Source organism: Rhamphochromis sp. 'chilingali' (assembly GCF_963969265.1).
Source record: "Rhamphochromis sp. 'chilingali' genome assembly, chromosome: 19".
NCBI classification, from domain to species: domain Eukaryota; kingdom Metazoa; phylum Chordata; class Actinopteri; order Cichliformes; family Cichlidae; genus Rhamphochromis; species Rhamphochromis sp. 'chilingali'.
In genome coordinates, this window is record NC_137946.1 from 13,622,178 (window position 1) to 13,642,572 (window position 20,395).

The 20,395-nt window shown below is 41.5% G+C and overlaps 1 protein-coding gene across 1 annotated transcript in view; it reads left to right on the forward strand.

Annotated features, from left to right (window-relative positions):
• The first annotated feature begins 3,442 nt into the window (after positions 1-3,442).
• The window catches only part of LOC308386500 (calpain-5-like), a 226,746-nt gene continuing 209,793 nt past the window's right edge, over positions 3,443-20,395 (forward strand). The window contains exons 1-9 of the mRNA XM_080866086.1: positions 3,443-3,697; positions 5,505-5,687; positions 5,835-5,966; positions 6,880-7,088; positions 7,211-7,403; positions 7,488-7,678; positions 9,107-9,184; positions 9,278-9,473; positions 9,568-9,690. Of these exons, the coding sequence (XP_080722212.1) occupies positions 5,523-5,687; positions 5,835-5,966; positions 6,880-7,088; positions 7,211-7,403; positions 7,488-7,678; positions 9,107-9,184; positions 9,278-9,473; positions 9,568-9,690 (1,287 nt within the window). The 5' untranslated portion in view covers positions 3,443-3,697; positions 5,505-5,522. The remainder of the gene's footprint in view (positions 3,698-5,504; positions 5,688-5,834; positions 5,967-6,879; positions 7,089-7,210; positions 7,404-7,487; positions 7,679-9,106; positions 9,185-9,277; positions 9,474-9,567; positions 9,691-20,395) is intronic.

Consider the following 20,395-nt stretch of genomic DNA (forward strand, 5'->3'; position numbering starts at 1 on the left):
GAGCCTGTGCAAATTTTGTTGTAGTTTCAGTTCTTAAGAGTGTTGCCCGTGTGGTCTTTTGCTGCTGTAGACCATCTGATGCTTTTGGTGTGTTCAGAGACGCTCTTCTGAATACATCCTGGTTGGAACCAGTAGTTACCAGAGTTATTTTTACCTTCCAGTCAGCTCAAAGCAGTCTGGTTTCTGGCATCAACGAGGTATTGTCGCCTAGAGAACTGCTGCTCACTGGATATTTTTGTTTTATGATTATTATCTGTAAACCGTAGAGACGGTTATGAAGGATAATCCCAGTAGATCAGTTTCCGAAATGCTCAGAACAGCCTGTCTGGTATCAACAACTGAGCCACCTTCAAAGTCACTTAAATGACCCTTTTTCCTTAATTCTGATGCTTGGTGTGAACTTCAGGAGGTTATCTTGACTGTGTGCTCTGAGGAACTGCTATGTGATTGGCTGATTCAACATTTTCTTTAAGGAGCAATTGAACAGATGTGCCTAAGAAAATGGGCCAGGGAGTGCATGTCAGGTTTTAATAACTCTGAAATACTGGCCATAAATAAACAGTCTGGATTTATGCAAAAGTGACTGCTTCAGATTTTCACAGTTGGTACAAACATATCCCCATAATTGTCACTGTCATCAAGCGCCGTTTGTGCATTCATTATACTTGCAACAACACCCACTCACCCTTACGCCTATCTAAACTATGGAATTTAATGATAGTGCTGTACAATAATTGCTTAGTCACATAAGTGCATTTAATTTTTAATCCACACTATAAAACTATATTAAATATTAAAGGTTTTTAATGTAAAGCCATTACACCAGCTTCTGTCTGGATCATGACTACAGAATTTTTTTTGTGCTGTGCTGGAGAACGTGGCCGCCTCCCAGCATCAAAGACTCTACAGTGGCGCTCTCTTCTGTAAGACTCAAGAATGGCACTACAAACACAGATTTTTAACAAAACCTGCTGAGATGCTGGCTGTCGTTTGTTGCCATATGAATCTCCTGCCATCTGCTGACTGTTGTTTGCTCTAATGAAGTTAAAGGTTCATTCAAGAGGCACCCCACAAAAATAAACATTTGAATTCCACTCTGACTTTTAAATGGGCATGTTTCAGAACGAGGAGGAAGATCAACAGAAACGTATCATTTACACTATCTCACCTTTTAAAACGACTGTAAATGTTTGACAGGTTCTTTTTTTTCCTTAAAAAGAATGTTAAAAATGTAAAACCCGCAGAAAAGATTTTTGTGTAATGACTCTAAAACTTGCCAAAGAAGTGAAACTGCGTAATGTCACAAGATCCATCGGGGTTGTTCATTGTTCAGATCAGACTAAACAAGAAATCCTCTATTGTAAGCAGCTTCCTTAGTAAAGAAATTCAAATGTAGATATGTGCCTGGTTTGCGAAAAGGATGACTATTTATGGCATGTACTGTGGGGGTGGGGCTGATGGTGAGTGCTTTTGTAAAGACACAAAAATCTGCTCTTATAGTTTAAGCAGCTGTGATACTCTTCAGACTTCACAATATTACATTACTGGAAGCTGTAAAACACTGAAATATCTTCTGGAGCCACAGCAGTAGGCTTGTAAATGTAAAGTTTAAAGTAAAAAGAGCCATTCTCAAGAGAACATGATTGCACTCGGCAAAAATTCAAAAAAACCTTTGCGCCACGTTTGTACTTTTATTACGGTTTTGAGATCGTTTCAGCAGGTCAGAGTCATCCTGAGAGGACTGTGACTATAGACCAAAGTATGTATGGAGCCCCGGTTTTGTTTGTTGATATTTTGAAGTGATCAAATCTACAACAGAATGGCTAAAAAAAAAGAAGAAAAGAAGCCCAGAAAAGAGTTGAGGCCACAGCAGACTGAGATGCTGCAGCAGAACCTTAAGAGTGATGTCCTGCAATGTTGTGAAGAGCCAGAATTCCTTCACAGTGACGTTAGAGACTGATAGTCATACAGAAAATAATACATCACTAATCCCTTCCATCATTCCCTTTGTTACACAGACTTAATTAAAATATAAGATGGGGGGGGGGGGAAGTGTCTAAATAAATGCTCCAAAGTTGAACAACACACAATATCCATATATTTTCTCTTTCAATATATACAAGATACTGAAAGCAAAAACAGTGCAGCTACCTTAGAGGGGGAGCTGTATAACAGGTAGGAATGATTTCCTGTAAGCTTCTGTAGTGCATTGCAATAGAATGAGTCGTTTGCAGAATGTGCTCCTGTGACCGTCCAGCACGTCACGGAGAGGGTGTGACGGTTTGTCCATCTTAGTTTGTAATTGGCATAACATCATCCTCTGTGACACCACAAAGGACACGTCATTTAGTAAAGCTCCACATCCATCCCTGCTTGAGGTGGTTCTACAAGCTGCTGAGTCATCGGGTGTACTTAAGTTTTCACAGAACCTGTGAAAACGTTCCAGAAAGGATTATTTCTCACTGGCTTTATTTTTCCAATTTTATGACACAATGTAAATATGATGTAGATAAAACAGATCAATTTAAATCTCTCCTTTAAGTGGTGATATGTAACTACACTTCTGTGATTACTCCACCCTCGCATGCGTGTTTTCTGTGGCAAACAAATGTTTATATCTGACGGTTATACATTCCCACGAGGAAGAGGGCTTTGACAGCGCTGACCTCGTGACTCATTTACTGAAGAGACCATGAGACGGCGCTCATTAAAATCTTCACTATTTAAGTTATGACAGCGTCGATCTGGCCCCCCGTTTCTACCACAGGAAGTGTTTCCTTCTTTTCAAACAATCTCATGTCATATGGTGTGTGTCTAGATATCACCCTGCTCACTGATACACTCATTCTCGTTATCTATCACATCAGAAACTCATGTTTGGTATTTTCTCATATCACAGCTAATCCAGATGATTTATTGTTATTTTGAAAATCTGTTCAGTTTCTTTTTTGGCCTGTCTCCTTTACTCCTTCGTGGATTTACCTTATTAATGTTGGCTCAGTTTTTCCTCAGTTTCGAGCCTGGATTTAGCCACTCAAGATTTTTCTCAGTCAGGGGAAGTCAAAGTGTTTCTTGTGCTTTTTAAGCCCAGAACACTCAGTGCCTGCCAGTTTGTCCTATTACCACAGTTCACTTAAAGTGCAAGGATAACATATGGCTTATTAGTTATGTTTATTCAATTAGACATGGTAAAAGTTAAAGAACAATAATGCAAGTTGTTGTTTTTTTTGTTTCTTAGCAGAGATATGCAACACTACATCACGGAGACACAGTGTTTGGATGTTTGTTAAATCTAAGTTTTAATGTTTAAGGAAAAAACAGGGCAGGTTCATACTTGCTGCACCTTAGTGGGGCTGGGTGGTAGTACCGAAAGTATTCAGTTTCAGTCTCCCACCGTCCCTCCCACCTTCCAATCACCATGTCAGCCTAACACCTCCTGCTGCAGAGGTGCTCGTCAGACCAGTTCTCAGGCACTGTGTTATGTGTTACTCTTTACGGAAGCGCTCGGTGCTACAAGTTAAAACTCAAGAAACGGCATCTAGTTCTGAAAAAAAGATAAACCAGATTGCACACTTTATGAAAGGACCGGACAACTTGCAGTGTCGAGTTTGGGACTGATCTTTAAACAGCTCTCACAGGAGCCCCCACGGGACGATTGGATGTGTTTGAGCCCATCACTGCAAGGACAAGACGACAGGTGAGTGTTGCTCTTAAGATTTTAAGCACTTAAGTGCTTTCAGTTTTAACATTCAACAAGTATATGTGGTTTACTGTGGATTCATGGGATTTACTGCATCTGGGTTTTTTTTTTGTTTTGTTTTTTTTGTTTTTTTTTTACTGAATGGCTCAGATTTATCTTTGTTTTGGCCAGCAGCCATTTTTACTGTGTAACACACTGATACCATTTAAAAGTAATTTTTATAACAATATAATAATTACATTTACCCAGGCACAAATCAGCTTAAACTCAGACTATAAAATGCTTTAGTTTTTGGGGGGGTTTTGTGGTATGAAACTAAAACACTGAACTGTATCTCTAACAACACTGTCACGTGCCGGCAGATATGCCGGATATGGGGGGAATGTCAACTGCCATTCACTTATTATACAGATTAAAAGGACAGTATGAGACATAATCTTGCAAAGTGCTGTTGAGAAACAAATGTTTTCATCACATAAACACTTATATTCCTTTTAAAAAAAAAGAGTAAATGGAATAACCAACCAAAAATAGCCTGTCTGAGCGCTTTAGCCAAGAACTCTCAAACCGATAACAGTCACACAAGCACAAACTCACCAACAACTCTGTGTACTCCCTTACCCACAGACACAGAATGATTTATTCATCCATTTCAGAAATCTGGGAGTCATGACATCACAAAGTATTCGGGTCAAACAGTAAAATGCCAAGGCGATAAGATCCAGTGCAGTAAGAACAATAACAACCGGGGTGTGGCTCTCAGACACAGGCAAGTACAACACCTGGAAACTTCCTTGTTGTTGACCAGGAAGTTATAGGTGCACACCTGCCGTCTGAGAGGTATAGTGCAGATATGTTTTCTTGTCTTCAATGAGTTATCTGTAATGATTTTGAACTTTATAGAAAAATCTGAAAATTCTCATTCTTTACGTTTTGGAGTTAGCTCGATTCTTTCTGTCTGTCTGCTAGATCTGTGCACACTCTAAATCATTTTTCCTGTCCTGTCCTGCCCTGTTTTTTTTTAACTTGTTTGATTTTATAAAGAAACAGTTACAAAGTGTTTCTTAATTCAATGCTTGTTGCTTCCAGTAAAGGATATTTGGTACACTGTGGTGTGTTATTCTTGGCAAAAATGAAATATCAAGCTTTATCAAAACTAATTATTTTGGCTCATGCTGACTAAACACAGCACTCAGAAGTTGACATGAGTGGGACGAAGAGTTCAAGAGTCATTCCCTGGAGAAAACAGCTGTGATGATGATCACTCCCTCTGTCACAAAGTAAAATGTAGCCTTAATATAATTAATATTATTCTCACAATACGTGCCAGTTTACATAAAGTCTTTTGGCCACAAATATTGTCACTGCTGTTGATCTTTGAATGATATGTGATGTATTTTTATTTACTTTCTCTTAAGATTTCAAACACTATTGATGGATCTAAATCAGTGTAAAACACTTGATTCAATCAGAAAACTGCAGCTCGTCAGATGATTAAAAATCCCTTTACATCAAATGTTTCATTTTTTTAATCTGTGTTCGAACTGTAAAGTTTTCATTTCCTGTTTTAGAATATAGTTAATAAGAAAGTTGCATATTGCTATGTAAACATCGTATGCTCATCAGTAAACCTAGACTGTCTCAAGGGACTTTGGGTCAAAGGTCAGTCTGCTATGATCTGGCAATGAAACAACGCTGAGATTTACGAGAACAGTTTCAGCTGGATTTGCCCAATAGCGATCAGCTTTGGGACCTCCTCCTTTACATAGTCTGAAAATGTCTGGTGTCTCTCATCGATCTGCAGCTGTGAGGCTTCAGCACGATGGTCTCCTCGGTGAAGCCGTACAAAAAACAGCACTACGCTGACCTGAAGAATGACTGCATCAGGAACAAGACGCTGTTTGAGGATCCAGAGTTTCCAGCCACCAACGCTTCACTCTATTATAACAAACCACCTCCTGGTAGGGTAAAGTGGAAACGACCTGCGGTAAGTGGCCAAGGCTAATATCCATCAAGCCACATGTTTGTTTTTAAGACAGCATGTAAGAAAAGAAAAAAACTAAACCTATAATTATACTTTTTTTCAATACTGTTAAAGTCTTAACAGTCTGTCATGTTATTTTCTCTGTTGTAGGAGATAAGTAAAAAACCTCATCTGTTTGTTGAGGGCATCAGCTCCCATGATTTGAACCAGGGAGTTGTGGGAAACTGCTGGTTTGTTGCAGCCTGCTCTTGTCTGGCCTTGAAGCCAAAGCTCTGGCAGAAGGTGTGTTAACTTTGTTGCTTTATTCTTAATGTGGGTGTCGAGGAGTTGGTGCGTTAAAGTTGATAACTGTACATTAATAAAACTTAAATACTGTAACTATAGCAGCAGGGTATTCGTTTCAGGAAGGAAGTTCTCCCATGGATATATTCAATATATCTGGCAGACAAACATATTATATTGTACTGTAACTTTGCTAATAACTAAGGGCAAAGGGACTATGAAACCTGAGAGATACAAAATTCAGCTATTTAGAAAATTGTCTGTGAAACTTGACTGTATTGGGTTTATCTTTTTTTCTTAAATAAAATACAAATCAAAGAAGAAGAGGGAAAAGAGGGAAACCTGAAGAGGAACTGGAGGGGCTTAGCGATGGAGAATAAATGTCAACCAAAAAGTTTTAGTCCTTTGTAGAAATCTTTCACCTTTTTTCCACATTTTAGTTGCAAGAAATGAGCAGAGGAAGAAAAACTGAAAGTGTGAGGATACATCAGCTATGCATTCTATGTCACTTATTTTGTCTTACCCACTCCACATTATATGTTCTCAAATCCCTGGGGTTGGTACAACTAGAGAACTTAATGGCCAATTCTTTATTACAGCGTTATGTATGTTCCATCCACTGCAAACGTTTGATTTTATAACACACATAAAACACTACAACACCTGCATTTATTGGTCATGAGATAATGTGAACTAAATAGGCATGCTTCCACTATACTGTGTAGAACTGCAGATCTTTTGTCTGAATTCTGCGTGCACTCAGCGCTTTATGAGCAAAGATGTAATTTAAAGGGTTTTGTTGAACTCGTTATAGTGTATACTAAACTATAGTATGTTTATGTTTTGGTGATTTTGTTCAAATCTATCTGTTGTGGGCACATTTCATTTTGGGTGATGTCGCATGCCAAATCAGGTGATTCCTGACTGGAAGGAGCAGGAGTGGGATGACAAACACCCCGAGAACTACGCAGGAATCTTCCACTTTCAGTTCTGGATCTTTGGTGAGTGGATCGACGTGGTGGTCGATGACCGACTCCCTACGATCAATGAAGAACTCATCTACTGCCACTCGAAAGACCCCAACGAATTCTGGAGTGCTCTGCTGGAAAAGGCCTATGCAAAGTCAGTATACTTTAAATAGCCTGATTGGGGGGGAGACTCTTACTTGGTTTAGTTTTAGGTCCCGTCTGCATTTATAATGCTTTGAACTAAACTTCTGCATTTCTTACACCATCTGTGCCCAGGCTCTCTGGCTGCTATCAGTCCCTTGAGGGCGGAAACACTGGTGATGCTGTGGTGGATTTCAGTGGAGCTGTATCTGAAGCCATCAGCCTAGAAGAAGGGCAATTTTATAAGGACCAAGGAAAACAAGACAAGCTTTTTGATGACCTGCTGAAGGTGTACGACCGAGGAGGAATCATAAGCTGCTCCATCAGGGTCTGTGCTGTTTCTGAATATACACGTCTTTGTGTTTTAAGCACTTTAAACATGCCGATAGTAATTGTTTGCAAAATATTACAGGCACAGCCTCATGAAATTGAGCTCAAGATGATAAACGGGCTCGTGAAAGGCCATGCGTACTCAGTAACTGCAGTGAAGAGGGTTCGTTTGGGTCATGGGCTGCTGGCCTACTTCAAGAATGAAACCATTCCTCTGATCCGTATGAGAAACCCCTGGGGTAAGATTGAATGGAAAGGAGCCTGGAGTGACAGGTGAGCAGGAAGCTTGTTATAGTTAATTTTGTCTTTGCTATGTGTTCTGATTTCAGCAGACACTGTGCCAAAAAAAGCCTTTTTAAATGGAACGCTGTCTGCCTTACAAACTTGTTTTTGTGTTTTTTGGATTCATATGGAAAACAGAGCCGTGGTTCGTTGGTTCAAATAGTTCAATCACATTTGATTTTATTTATGTAGCAAATCACAACAGATGCCTCAAGGCACTTTACATCAGAAGATGAAGAAGCCATAAAGACCCTAACAGTCAGACCCAGCCTTATCTATATTCTGTTGAAATCTCCCAATTCTTTGAATCTTTGGGCTGAAGGAGGGACAATACTCGGTGTATCAATGCTCACAACCTGCTTTGGGACAACCTGCTTACAACCTTCTCTTCATGATTCAACAATTAAGCATGTCAAGAAAACAGTGTAACACATTCCCAGCAGATCAAGGATACAGAGTGATGCACATTTATCTAATGAACTAATATGTGAATATGTTCTGTTAACTCAAAAGTATAACGAGAACTAAACTACATACAGCTCACACACTCTATATTAAAGGGTATAATGTGATCTACAGCAGTATTCTAATTCAACTACTTTGATTACATATATAAGGTAACATATAATAACAGAATAATCTAACAATTCTTTATCAAAAAGGAAAGTTTCAATACTAATCTTAAAAGTAGAGAGGGTGTCTGTCTCTTGAGTCCAAACTGGGAGCTGGTTCCACAGTGGCGTGAAGGCTCCTCCTCCCATTTTACTTTTAAATACCTGAGAGACCCCAAGTAAGCCCCCAGTCTGAAAGCAAAGTGCTCTAATGGGGTATACACTAATGCAAGGTCTTTAGGATAAGATGGAGAATAATTATTCAAGCCTTGTATAACAGGAGAAGATTAATTAATTGAATTAATTGAATTAATTGATTCTTTATTTAACAGAGAACCAGTGAAGAGAAGCCAATGTGGGACAAATACACTCTCTATTTCTAGTCTGTGTCAGTACTCTCACTGCAGCATTTTGGATCAACTAAAGCATTTTTAGGGAGTTTTTGGGAGAGCCTGATAATAATGAATTACAATGACTGAGCCTAATAATGCCAAATAATGACTTCTTCATGGCAAAACCTCCATCTGTCTGTAAATTAAATTTGTAATGTAATTTAATGTTAGGGCAAGTTGTTGGCTAATACTCGGGGATGTTACAGCATTTTAGATTGAACTATTTACAGACTTTTACAGAGATCTATAAAAGGAGTTTCAGGTATTTTTATTTTTTCAGTGTTACAAAGTCTCTGTGGAAACTTTTGCTACTGGCTCAGACAGGCAATTGTCCAAAAATGAAAAAATGTCTTTTGATCTGTGCGCTGTTTGTAAGCGCATTAAACATTCTTCCTTGCTTTATTCTTGTTTGCCAGTTCTGAGGAATGGGCAAAGGTTGGTGACACAGAGAGGCATAAGCTTGGCATCACAGTGGAAGATGATGGAGAGTTCTGGTAAGTGATGAATTTCCTCAATCACAGCACTATTTCAGGACAGTTTATCCCACTTTTCCAGATTTTAATAATAGATTCTGTTCAAATCTTCAGGATGTCATTTACAGACTGGTGCAAGTTCTTCACTGATGCAGACGTGTGCCGTGTCATAAATACTTCATTGATTAGCGTCCATAAGACTTGGAATGAGTACGTGCACTTTGGCAGCTGGTCCAAAAATGCTGACCCACTTCTAAACCGCTGTGGGGGCTGTGCTAACCACAAACGGACATTCCTGCAGAACCCACAGGTACAGCAGGCTCTGGATGACCTCTCTCCTTACATCGCCTCTGTTCATGTATGTGTACACATCTGTGATGACTCCATTTCAACTTCTTTTGCAGTATTTATTTGATGTGACAAAGGAGACTGATGAGGTCCTCATCTCGTTGCAACAGAGAGACATGAAAATCCACAGACCTCAAGGTCACGGAGAAAACCTTACCATTGGCTTTGGCATCTTTAAGGTATCACAGTGTCATGTAACCCTTCCATATGTGGGAAAGACTGTGTTTGTGGGAGATGTGAAATGCTTAAAATATAGCCAAACATGTCATACTCATTTGTCAGAATAATGTCTGCTGTGTGTGCTGAGTTTGAGGGGACTTTCTTCACAGCTTCACAGCTATTGTAAATGTTTAAAGTCTAAAGAAAATGTGTCAAATTGTCTCAATATGCAGGACTAGAAATGAGGGATAATAATACGGTGCAGGCCCACATTTAGTGAACGGCTCATTATTCTTGTCTGGAATGAAAACATTAATCAAAGTTCAGTTTATTTTGGTCAAAAGCAAAGCCTTTTCACCCCATCCTGCATCACTTTGGTCAAAAAAATCTGGCTTGAATTGACTTTCTCTTCTCATTTAATGACCAAACAGTGATAAGTTTGTTTTTTCCAACAACTTACACCCCTTGAGTGTTTTATCAGAACCAAAACAGACCATTTCAGCAGCCTGAACCATAAATGATTAAACACAAAAAGGTACCACATACTTTCTGTGATTGCTTCAGGCTGAAAAGCAGCGTGGAACCGAACACCAAACTCAAATCTTTGTGATGATTTCAGACGGCTCGGATGCCTGTGTTCTTGTGCAGCAGTGTGCAGGGATTATTTAGGACTCACGTGTTATGTCTGCTAAATCATAACCAGGCCAAAAAAAAGCTGAAAAGTATGAAATACATGGATACACTGAGTTCTGAAACAGACACAAGATACAATAAGTGCCGATCACTACAACCTGGGGTGTGTTTCAGAAACGGGTTTAAAACTTGATGTTGTCCTGCATGTTGCGATTAGATTGTCACCTTTAAATGAGACCATGAAACCCAGTGTGACAAAACTGACGGCCCATTTCCTGTAATGAGACTTTAGTTGACAGAGACATGGCAAAGTTCAGACACACACTGTGCACTATTATCACGCTGATAGAAGTGCTGCCAAAACTCTGGACAGGAATGAATATCAGCACCATAAAAAGCTTTTAATTAAAAAAAAAGAAAGAGAACAGAAACAGTCGTGTGCGCGTGGCCCACTGTGGAAGTGAAATGTTAAATCTTTATTTAACCTTTCTCATGTATGTTTATCATACAAGTAATGTGTCCTCTTCCTTTATCGGGCACTTCCTCTAAACCACAGATGTTACGATTAGATTCCTGTCTGCTGTGTTTGTGGTGAAAAAAAAATCACATTTAATGCCACTGTATTTTTTTTTTTCAAAAACAAGAAGAAATTAAAGCTGCAAGCAGCGTTATGAGGGCCCTCGCACCCCCGGCGCGTCGAGCCACGCCCAACACCTAAAACCAGCACGTCCGATCTGATGTCACATTGATGGAATTCATGCATTTAACCACCAGCTAACATTTCAACTCATTCATTCATGATTAGTTAGTCGTTCCACTAGGTGGGGCTCTAACCATTATGTACAAATGGCATAACAAACATTTCCGAGCTCGAGTCTCATCCCGCCTATGAGCTTTGGGAGAGATTGGACATTGTGTTTTTGAGTGACAGCAGATTACTGCTTTTTGGCGAGTGATTGAAACTCTACGTGCCGCCATGACCACCCCGTTTCCCTGAACGTAAAAAGCTTCGCAATTTAACATCACAAAGGTCTTTAGATTCCACACACTGGAGAATGGTTCAATATGATGAAATCCCTTGGAGGAGTTCGTCAAAGTATGAAGCCTGAAAAGAGGGGAAAATGTCGCCAAAATTGCACATTAATTTTAAAATGGCTGACTTCCTGTTGGATTTGGGATATTGCTCCAAGAGACTTTTTTGTACATCTTGATATCTCCTATAAGCCTACCAGGTTTCAGATTCATACATAAAACACAGAGCTGGGGCTGTGGTTTTGAAAATTTGTAGGGGGCGCTGTGGAGCCATTTTGGGATATTCAATGAAAATGATCGCATGACAACAAAGCCTTCATCACATTGGAGGTGTGTGCCAAATTTCAAGCCTCTATAAACTTGCCAAGACCCTCAAAAGCCACTTCATCTTTCATGGTGAACAGCGTTGCCACCAGGGTGCGCCGTTCAGTTTAAAGTCACAATTTTTGCACTGAAACATCACGAGGGACTGATGTTGATATTCACCGCTTTTCAGGTGGCCACGATGAACCTGTGAAAATCAGTACAACAAAGTGTAAGACATGACATTTCCTGTTCCCACTAGGTGGCGCTCTTCATATTCCTGACAATGGGCACATCAATCTGTTCAGGGCGGGTCTGACATCACGCCTGTAAAGTCTGGTACTGATCAGACTGGATTTCATTGAGTTATACTAATTTGTTTCTTCATGGCGAGATATCAAAGTTCGCCATGCTGCTGGGGTCACACCCTTTCGCGAAAACTCACAGTTTTCACTGTACCCCAAGACCAACTCCTTAAGGCTTTCCTGGAGAAATATGAGGCTGCAGATGTCACCCATCACAATACTGTACCCCAAAGTGTAAAACATGACATTTCCTGTTCCCACTAGGTGGCGCTGGCCCTTATGTCAAATATGGCACTTGAAATATGTTCAGGGGTGGAGCCTTATCATATGTGTGCTCTTTGGTCAAGGTCAGAAAATGTATGACAAAATGAGAGGCAATAAGATTTTCTTGGCGAGTCATCGAAATTCGCCATGGCGCCACGGCCTCATGGTATTGTGAAAACTCAAAAGCTCCGCAATTTAACATGGCACAAGGGTGTAGTTGACACTGTCCAAATTTGAAGTTTATGAAATGAAACCCCAAGGAGGAGTTCGCAAAAGTTCGAGGCATGGAAATGGCAAAATTAGAGCCAAAATGTCACCTTCTCTTCCAAATGGCGGACTTCCTGTTGGGTTTAGGACATTGCCATAATAGACTTTTTTGTTCGACTCTGAACGTTATATAAGTGTACCGACTTTCAAACATGTAGGCCATACTCATACCGGGGGCTCGCCTTTTTCATTTTTCTAGGTGGCGCTACTGAGCTAATTTTCCCTGGCCATGTCTGAGAACAGTAAAATACGTAAATTTTCACCAGACCTGACGCATGTGCAAAATTTCATGAGTTTTCGAGCATGTTTAGGCCCTCAAACGGCCAATTCATTTGCCGAAATAATAATAATAATAATAATTAAAGCTGCAAGCAGCGTTATGAGGGCCCTCGCACCCCCGGCGTGTCGAGCCATGCCCAACACCTGAAACCAGCATGTCCGATCTGATGTCACATTGATGGAATTCATGCATTTAACCACCAGTTAACATTTCATTTGGTTCAACCATGAGTATAGTCGTCCCACTAGGTGGCTCTCTAACCATTATAGACAAAGGGCATAACAAACATTTCCGAGCTCGAGTCTCATCACGCCTGTGACCTTTGGGAGAGATTGGACTTTGTGTCTTTGAGTGACAGCATATTACTGCTTTTTGGCGAGTGATTGAAACTCCACGTGCCGCCATGACCACCCCGTTTCCTTGAACGTAAAAAGCTTCGCAATTTAACATCACAAAGGTCTTTAGATTCCACACACTGGAGAATGGTTCAATATGATGAAATCCCTTGGAGGAGTTCGTCAAAGTATGAAGCCTGAAAAGAGGGGAAAATGTTGCCAAAATTACACATTAATTTTAAAATGGCTGACTTCCTGTTGGATTTGGGATATTGCTCCAAGAGACTTTTTTGTACATCTTGATATCTCCTATAAGCCTACCAGGTTTCAGATTCATACATAAAACACAGAGCAGGGGCTGTGGTTTTGAAATTTTGTAGGGGGCGCTGTGGAGCAATTTCGCGCTATTCAATGAAAATGATCACATGCCAACAAAGCCTTCATCCATTTGGAGGTGTGTGCCAAATTTCAAGCCTCTATAAACTTGCCAAGACCCTCAAAAGCCACTTCATCTTTCATGTTGAACAGCGTTGCCACCAGGGTGCGCCGTTCAGTTTAAACTCACAATTTTTGCACTGAAGCATCACGAGGGACTGATGGTGATATTCACCGCTTTTGAGGTGGCCAAGATGAACCTGTGAAAATCAGTACAACAAAATTAAAGCCATGACATTTCCTGTTGCCACTAGGTGGCGCTGTCCGTATTTCCGACAATGGGCACATCAATCTGTTCAGGGCGGGTCTGACATCATGCCTGTAAAGTCTGGTACTGATCAGACTGGATTTCATTGAGTTATACTAATTTGTTTCTTCATGGCGTGACATCAAAGTTCGCCATGCTGCTGGGGTCACACCCTTTCGCGAAAACTCACAGTTTTCACTGTTACCCAAGACCAACTCCTTAAGGCTTTCCTGGAGAAATTTGAGGCTGCAGATGTCACCCTTCACTATACTGTACCCCAAAGTGTAAAACATGACATTTCCTGTTCCCACTAGGTGGCGCTGTCCTTGAGGTCAAATATGGCAGTTGAAATATGTTCAGGGGTGGAGCCTTATCATATGTGTGCTCTTTGGTCCAGATTGGAACATGTATGACAGAATGAGAGGCAATAAGATTTTCATGGCGAGTCATCGAAATTCGCCATGGCGCCACGGCCTCATAGTATTGTGAAAACTCAAAAGCTCCGCAATTTAACATGGCACAAGGGTGTAGTTGACACTGTCCAAATTTGAAGCTTATACGACCAAATCCCAAGGAGGAGTTCGTTAAAGTACAAGGCATGGAAACGGTAAAATCAGAGCCAAAATGTCACCTTCAATCCAAAATGGCGGACTTCCTGTTGGGTTTGCGTCAATGGGCCCACAGACTTTTTTGTTCGTCTTGGCATGATACACATGTGTGCCAAATTTCATACATGTAGCTGAAACGATGTGGTCGTAGGGCTGCATTTAACAAGGCATAGGTGGCGCTCTAGAGCCATTTCCCAGTGCTCATATGTAAAACCATTAAAATACGTAAATTTTCACCAGACCTGACGCATGCGCAAAATTTCCAGAGTTTTCGAGCATGTTTAGGCCCTCAAAAGGCCGATTCATTTGCCGAAATAATAATAATAATAATAATAAACAGAGCAATTACAATAGGGCCTTCGCACTGTCAGTGCTCGGGCCCTAATTAAAGCTGCAAGCAGCGTTATGAGGGCCCTCGCACCCCCGGCGCGTCGAGCCACGCCCAACACCTAAAACCAGCACGTCCGATCTGATGTCACATTGATGGAATTCATGCATTTAACCACCAGCTAACATTTCAACTCATTCATTCATGATTAGTTAGTCGTTCCACTAGGTGGCGCTCTAACCATTATGTACAAATGGCATAACAAACACTTCCAAGCTCGAGTCTCATCACACCTGAGACGTTTGGGAGAGATTGGACATTGTGTTTTTGAGTGACAGCAGATTACTGCTTTTTGGCGAGTGATTGAAACTCTACGTGCCGCCATGACCACCCCGTTTCCCTGAATGTAAAAAGCTTCGCAATTTAACATCACAAAGGTCTTTAGATTCCACACACAGGAGATCGCATCAATCTGATGAAATCCCTTGGAGGAGTACGTCAAAGCACGGTGCCTGAAAAGAGGGGAAAATGTTGCCAAAATTGCACATTAATTTTAAAATGGCTGACTTCCTGTTGGATTTGGGATATTGCTCCAAGAGACTTTTTTGTACATCTTGATATCTCCTATAAGCTTACCAGGATTCAGACTCATACATAAAACACAGAGCAGGGGCTGTGGTTTTGAAATTTTGTAGGGGGCGCTGAAGAGCCATTTTGCCCTATTCAATGAAAATGATCACATGACAACAAAGCCTTCATCCATTTGGAGGTGTGTGCCAAATTCCAAGCCTCTATAAACTTTGCAAGTCCCTCAAAAGCCACTTCATCTTTCATGTTGAACCGTGTTGCCACCAGGGTGCGCCGTTCAGTTTAAAGTCACAATTTTTGCACTGAAGCATCACGAGGGACTGATGGTGATATTCACCGCTTTTGAGGTGGCCACGATGAACCTGTGAAAATCAGTACAACAAAATTAAAGCCATGACATTTCCTGTTGCCACTAGGTGGCGCTGTCCGTATTTCCGACAATGGGCACATCAATCTGTTCAGGGCGGGTCTGACATCATGCCTGTAAAGTCTGGTACTGATCAGACTGGATTTCATTGAGTTATACTAATTTGTTTCTTCATGGCGTGACATCAAAGTTCGCCATGCTGCTGGGGTCACACCCTTTCGCGAAAACTCACAGTTTTCACTGTAACCCAAGACCAACTCCTTAAGGCTTTCCTGGAGAAATTTGAGGCTGCAGATGTCACCCATCACTATACTGTACCCCAAAGTGTAAAACATAACATTTCCTGTTCCCACTAGGTGGCGCTGTCCTTGAGGTCAAATATGGCAGTTGAAATATGTTCAGGGGTGGAGCCTTATCATATGTGTTCACTTTGGTCAAGGTCAGAAAATGTATGACAAAATGAGAGGCAATAAGATTTTCATGGCGAGTCATCGAAATTCGCCATGGCGCCACGGCCTCATAGTATTGTGAAAACTCAAAAGCTCCGCAATTTAACATGGCACAAGGGTGTAGTTGACACTGACCAAATATGAAGGTTATGAAATGAAACCCCAAGGAGGAGTTCGCAAAAGTTCGAGGCATGGAAATGGCAAAATTAGAGCCAAAATGTCACCTTCTCTTCCAAATGGCGGACTTCCTGTTGGGTTTGCGTCAATGGGCCCACAGACTTTTTTGTTCGTCTTGGCATGATACACATGTGTGCCAAATTTCATACATGTAGCCCAAACGATGTGGTCGTAGGGCTGCATTTAACAAGGCATAGGTGGCGCTCTAGAGCCATTTCCCAGTGCTCATATGTAAAACCATTAAAATACAAAATTTTTCACCAAACCTGGCATGTGTGCAAAATTTCATGAGTTTTTGAGCATGTTTAGGCCCTCAAAAAGGCCCTTGTTTGGGGTGAATAATAATAATAATAATAAGAAACGGAGCAGATACAATAGGGCCTTCGCACTCTCAGTGCTCGGGCCCTAATTAAAGCTGCAAGCAGCGTTATGAGGGCCCTCGCACCCCCGGCGCGTCGAGCCACGCCCAACACCTAAAACCAGCACGTCCGATCTGATGTCACATTGATGGAATTCATGCATTTAACCACCAGCTAACATTTCAACTCATTCATTCATGATTAGTTAGTCGTTCCACTAGGTGGCGCTCTAACCATTATGTACAAATGGCATAACAAACACTTCCGAGCTCGAGTCTAATCACACCTGAGACGTTTGGGAGAGATTGGACATTGTGTTTTTGAGTGACAGCAGATTACTGCTTTTTGGCGAGTGATTCAAACTCTAAGTGCCGCCATAACCACCCCGTTTCCCTGGACGTAAAAAGCTTCGCAATTTAACATCACAAAGGTCTTTGGATTCCACAAACTGCAGATCGGTCCAATCTGATGAAATCCCTTGGAGGAGTTCGTCAAAGAACGATGCCTGAAAAGAGGGGAAAATGTTGCCAAAATTGCACATTAATTTTAAAATGGCTGACTTCCTGTTGGATTTGGGATATTGCTCCAAGAGACTTTTTTGTACATCTTGATATCTCCTATAAGCCTACCAGGTTTCAGATTCATACATAAAACACAGAGCTGGGGCTGTGGTTTTGAAATTTTGTAGGGGGCGCTGTGGAGCCATTTTGGGATATTCAATGAAAATGATCACATGACAACAAAGCCATCGTCACATTGGAGGTGTGTGCCAAATTTCAAGCCTCTATAAACTTGCCAAGACCCTCAAAAGCCACTTCATCTTTCATGGTGAACAGCGTTGCCACCAGGGTGCGCCGTTCAGTTTAAAGTCACAATTTTTGCACTAAAGCATCATCAAGGACTGATGGTGATATTCACCGCTTTTGAGGTGGCCACTATGAACCTGTGAAAATCAGTACAACAAAGTGTAAGACATGACATTTCCTCTTCCCACTAGGTGGCGCTCTTCATATTCCTGACAATGGGCACATCAATCTGTTCAGGGCGGGTGAGACATCATGCCTGTAAAGTCTGGTACTAATCAGACTGGATTTCATTGAGTTATAGTAATTTGTTTCTTCATGGCGTGACATCAAAGTTCGCCATGCTGCTGGGGTCACACCCTTTCGCGAAAACTCACAGTTTTCACTGTAACCCAAGACCAACTCCTTAAGGCTTTCCTGGAGAAATTTGAGGCTGCAGATGTCACCCATCACTATACGGTACCCCAAAGTGTAAAACATGACATTTCCTGTTCCCACTAGGTGGCGCTATCCCTGGTGTCAAATATGGCAGTTGAAATATGTTCAGGGGTGGAGCCTTATCATATGTGTGCTCTTTGGTCCAGATCGGACAATGTATGACAGAATGAGAGGCAATAAGATTTTCATGGCGAGTCATCGAAATTCGCCGTGGCGCCACGGCCTCATGGTATTGTGAAAACTCAAAAGCTCCGCAATTTAACATGGCACAAGGGTGTAGTTGGCACTGACCAAATATGAAGCTTATACGACCAATTTCCAAGGAGGAGTTCGTTAAAGTTCGAGGCATGGAAACGACAAAATTAGAGCCAAAATGTCACCTTCACTTCTAAATTGCGGACTTCCTGTTGGGTTTGCATCAATGGGCCCACTGACTTTTTTGTTCGGCTCGTCATGATACACATGTGTGCCAAATTTCATACATGTAGCTCAAACTATGTGGTCGTAGGGCTGCATTTAACAAGGCATAGGTGGCGCTCTAGAGCCATTTCCCAGTGCTCATAAGTAAAACCATTAAAATACAAAATTTTTCACCAGACCTGGCATGTCTGCAAAATTTCATGAGTTTTTGAGCATGTTTAGGCCCTCAAAAAGGCCCTTGTTTGGGGTGAATAATAATAATAATAAGAAACGGAGCAGATACAATAGGGCCTTCGCACAGTCAGTGCTCGGGCCCTAATTAAAGCTGCAAGCAGCGTTATGAGGGCCCTCGCACCCCCGGCACGTCGAGCCACTGCCAACACCTCAAACCGGCACGTCCGATGTGATGTCACATTGATGGATTTCATGCTTTTAATCACCAGCTAACATTTCATCTTATTCAACCAGGATTATAGTCATGCCACTAGGTGGCGCTCTAACCATTATTGACAAATAGCATAACAAACATTTCCAAGCTCGAGTCTCATCACACCTGCGACCTTTGGGAGAGATTGGACATTGTGTTTTTTAGTGACAGCAGATTACTGCTTTTTGCGAGTGATTGAAACTCTACGTGCCGCCATGACCACCCCGTTTCCCTGAACGGAAAAAGCTTCGCAATTTAACATCACAAAGGTCTTTAGATTCTACACACTGAAGAATGCTTCAATATGATGAAATCCCTTGGAGGAGTTCGTCAAAGTATGAGGCCTGAAAAGGGGGGAAAATGTCATCAAAATTACACATTAATTTTAAAATGGCTGACTTCCTGTTGGATTTGGGATATTGCTCCAAGAGACTTTTTTGTACATCTTGATATCTTACACAAGCTTACCAAGTGTCAGACTCATAGATGAAACACAGAGCAGGGGCTGATGTTTTGAAATATTGTAGGGGGCGCTGTGGAGCCATTTTGCGCTATTCAAGGAAAATGGTTACATAACAACAATGCCTTCATCCATTTGGAGGTGTGTGCCAAATTTAAAGCCTCTATAAACTTTCCAAGCCCCTCAAAAGCCACTTCATCTTTCATGATGAACCGCGTTGCCACCAGGGTGCGCCGTTCAGTTTAAAGTCACAATTTTTGCACTGAAGCATCACGAGGGACTGATGGTGATATTCACCGCTTTTGAGGTGGCCACGATGAACCTGTGAAAATCAGTACAACAAAGTTAAAGCCATGACATTTCCTGTTGCCACTAGGTGGCGCTGTCCGTATTTCCGACAATGGGCATATCAATTTGTTCAGGGCGGGTCTGACATCATGCCTGTAAAGTCTGGTACTGATCAGACTGGATTTCATTGAGTTATACTAATTTGTTTCTTCATGGCGTGACATCAAAGTTCGCCATGCTGCTGGGGTCACACCCTTTCGCGAAAACTCACAGTTTTCACTGTAACCCAAGACCAACTCCTTAAGGCTTTCCTGGAGAAATTTGAGGCTGCAGATGTCACCCATCACTATACTGTACCCCAAAGTGTAAAACATGACATTTCCTGTTCCCACTAGGTGGCGCTGTCCTTGATGTCAAATATGGCAGTTGAAATATGTTCAGGGGTGGAGCCTTATCATATGTGTGCTCTTTGGTCCAGATCGGAACATGTATGACAGAATGAGAGGCAATAAGATTTTCATGGCGAGTCATCGAAATTCGCCATGGCGCCACGGCCTCATAGTATTGTGAAAACTCAAAAGCTCCGCAATTTAACATGGCACAAGGGTGTAGTTGACACTGTCCAAATTTGAAGCTTATAGGACCAAATCCCAAGGAGGAGTTCGTTAAAGTTCGAGGCATGGAAATGGCAAAATTAGAGCCAAAATGTCACCTTCAATGCAAAATGGCGGACTTCCTGTTGGGTTTAGGACATTGCCATAATAGACTTTTTTGTTCGACTCTGAACGTTATATAGGTGTACCGAGATTCAAACTTGTAGGCCATACCCATACCGGGGGCTCGCGTTTTTCATTTTTCTAGGTGGCGCTACTGAGCTAATTTTCCCTGGCCATGTCTGAGAACATTAAAATA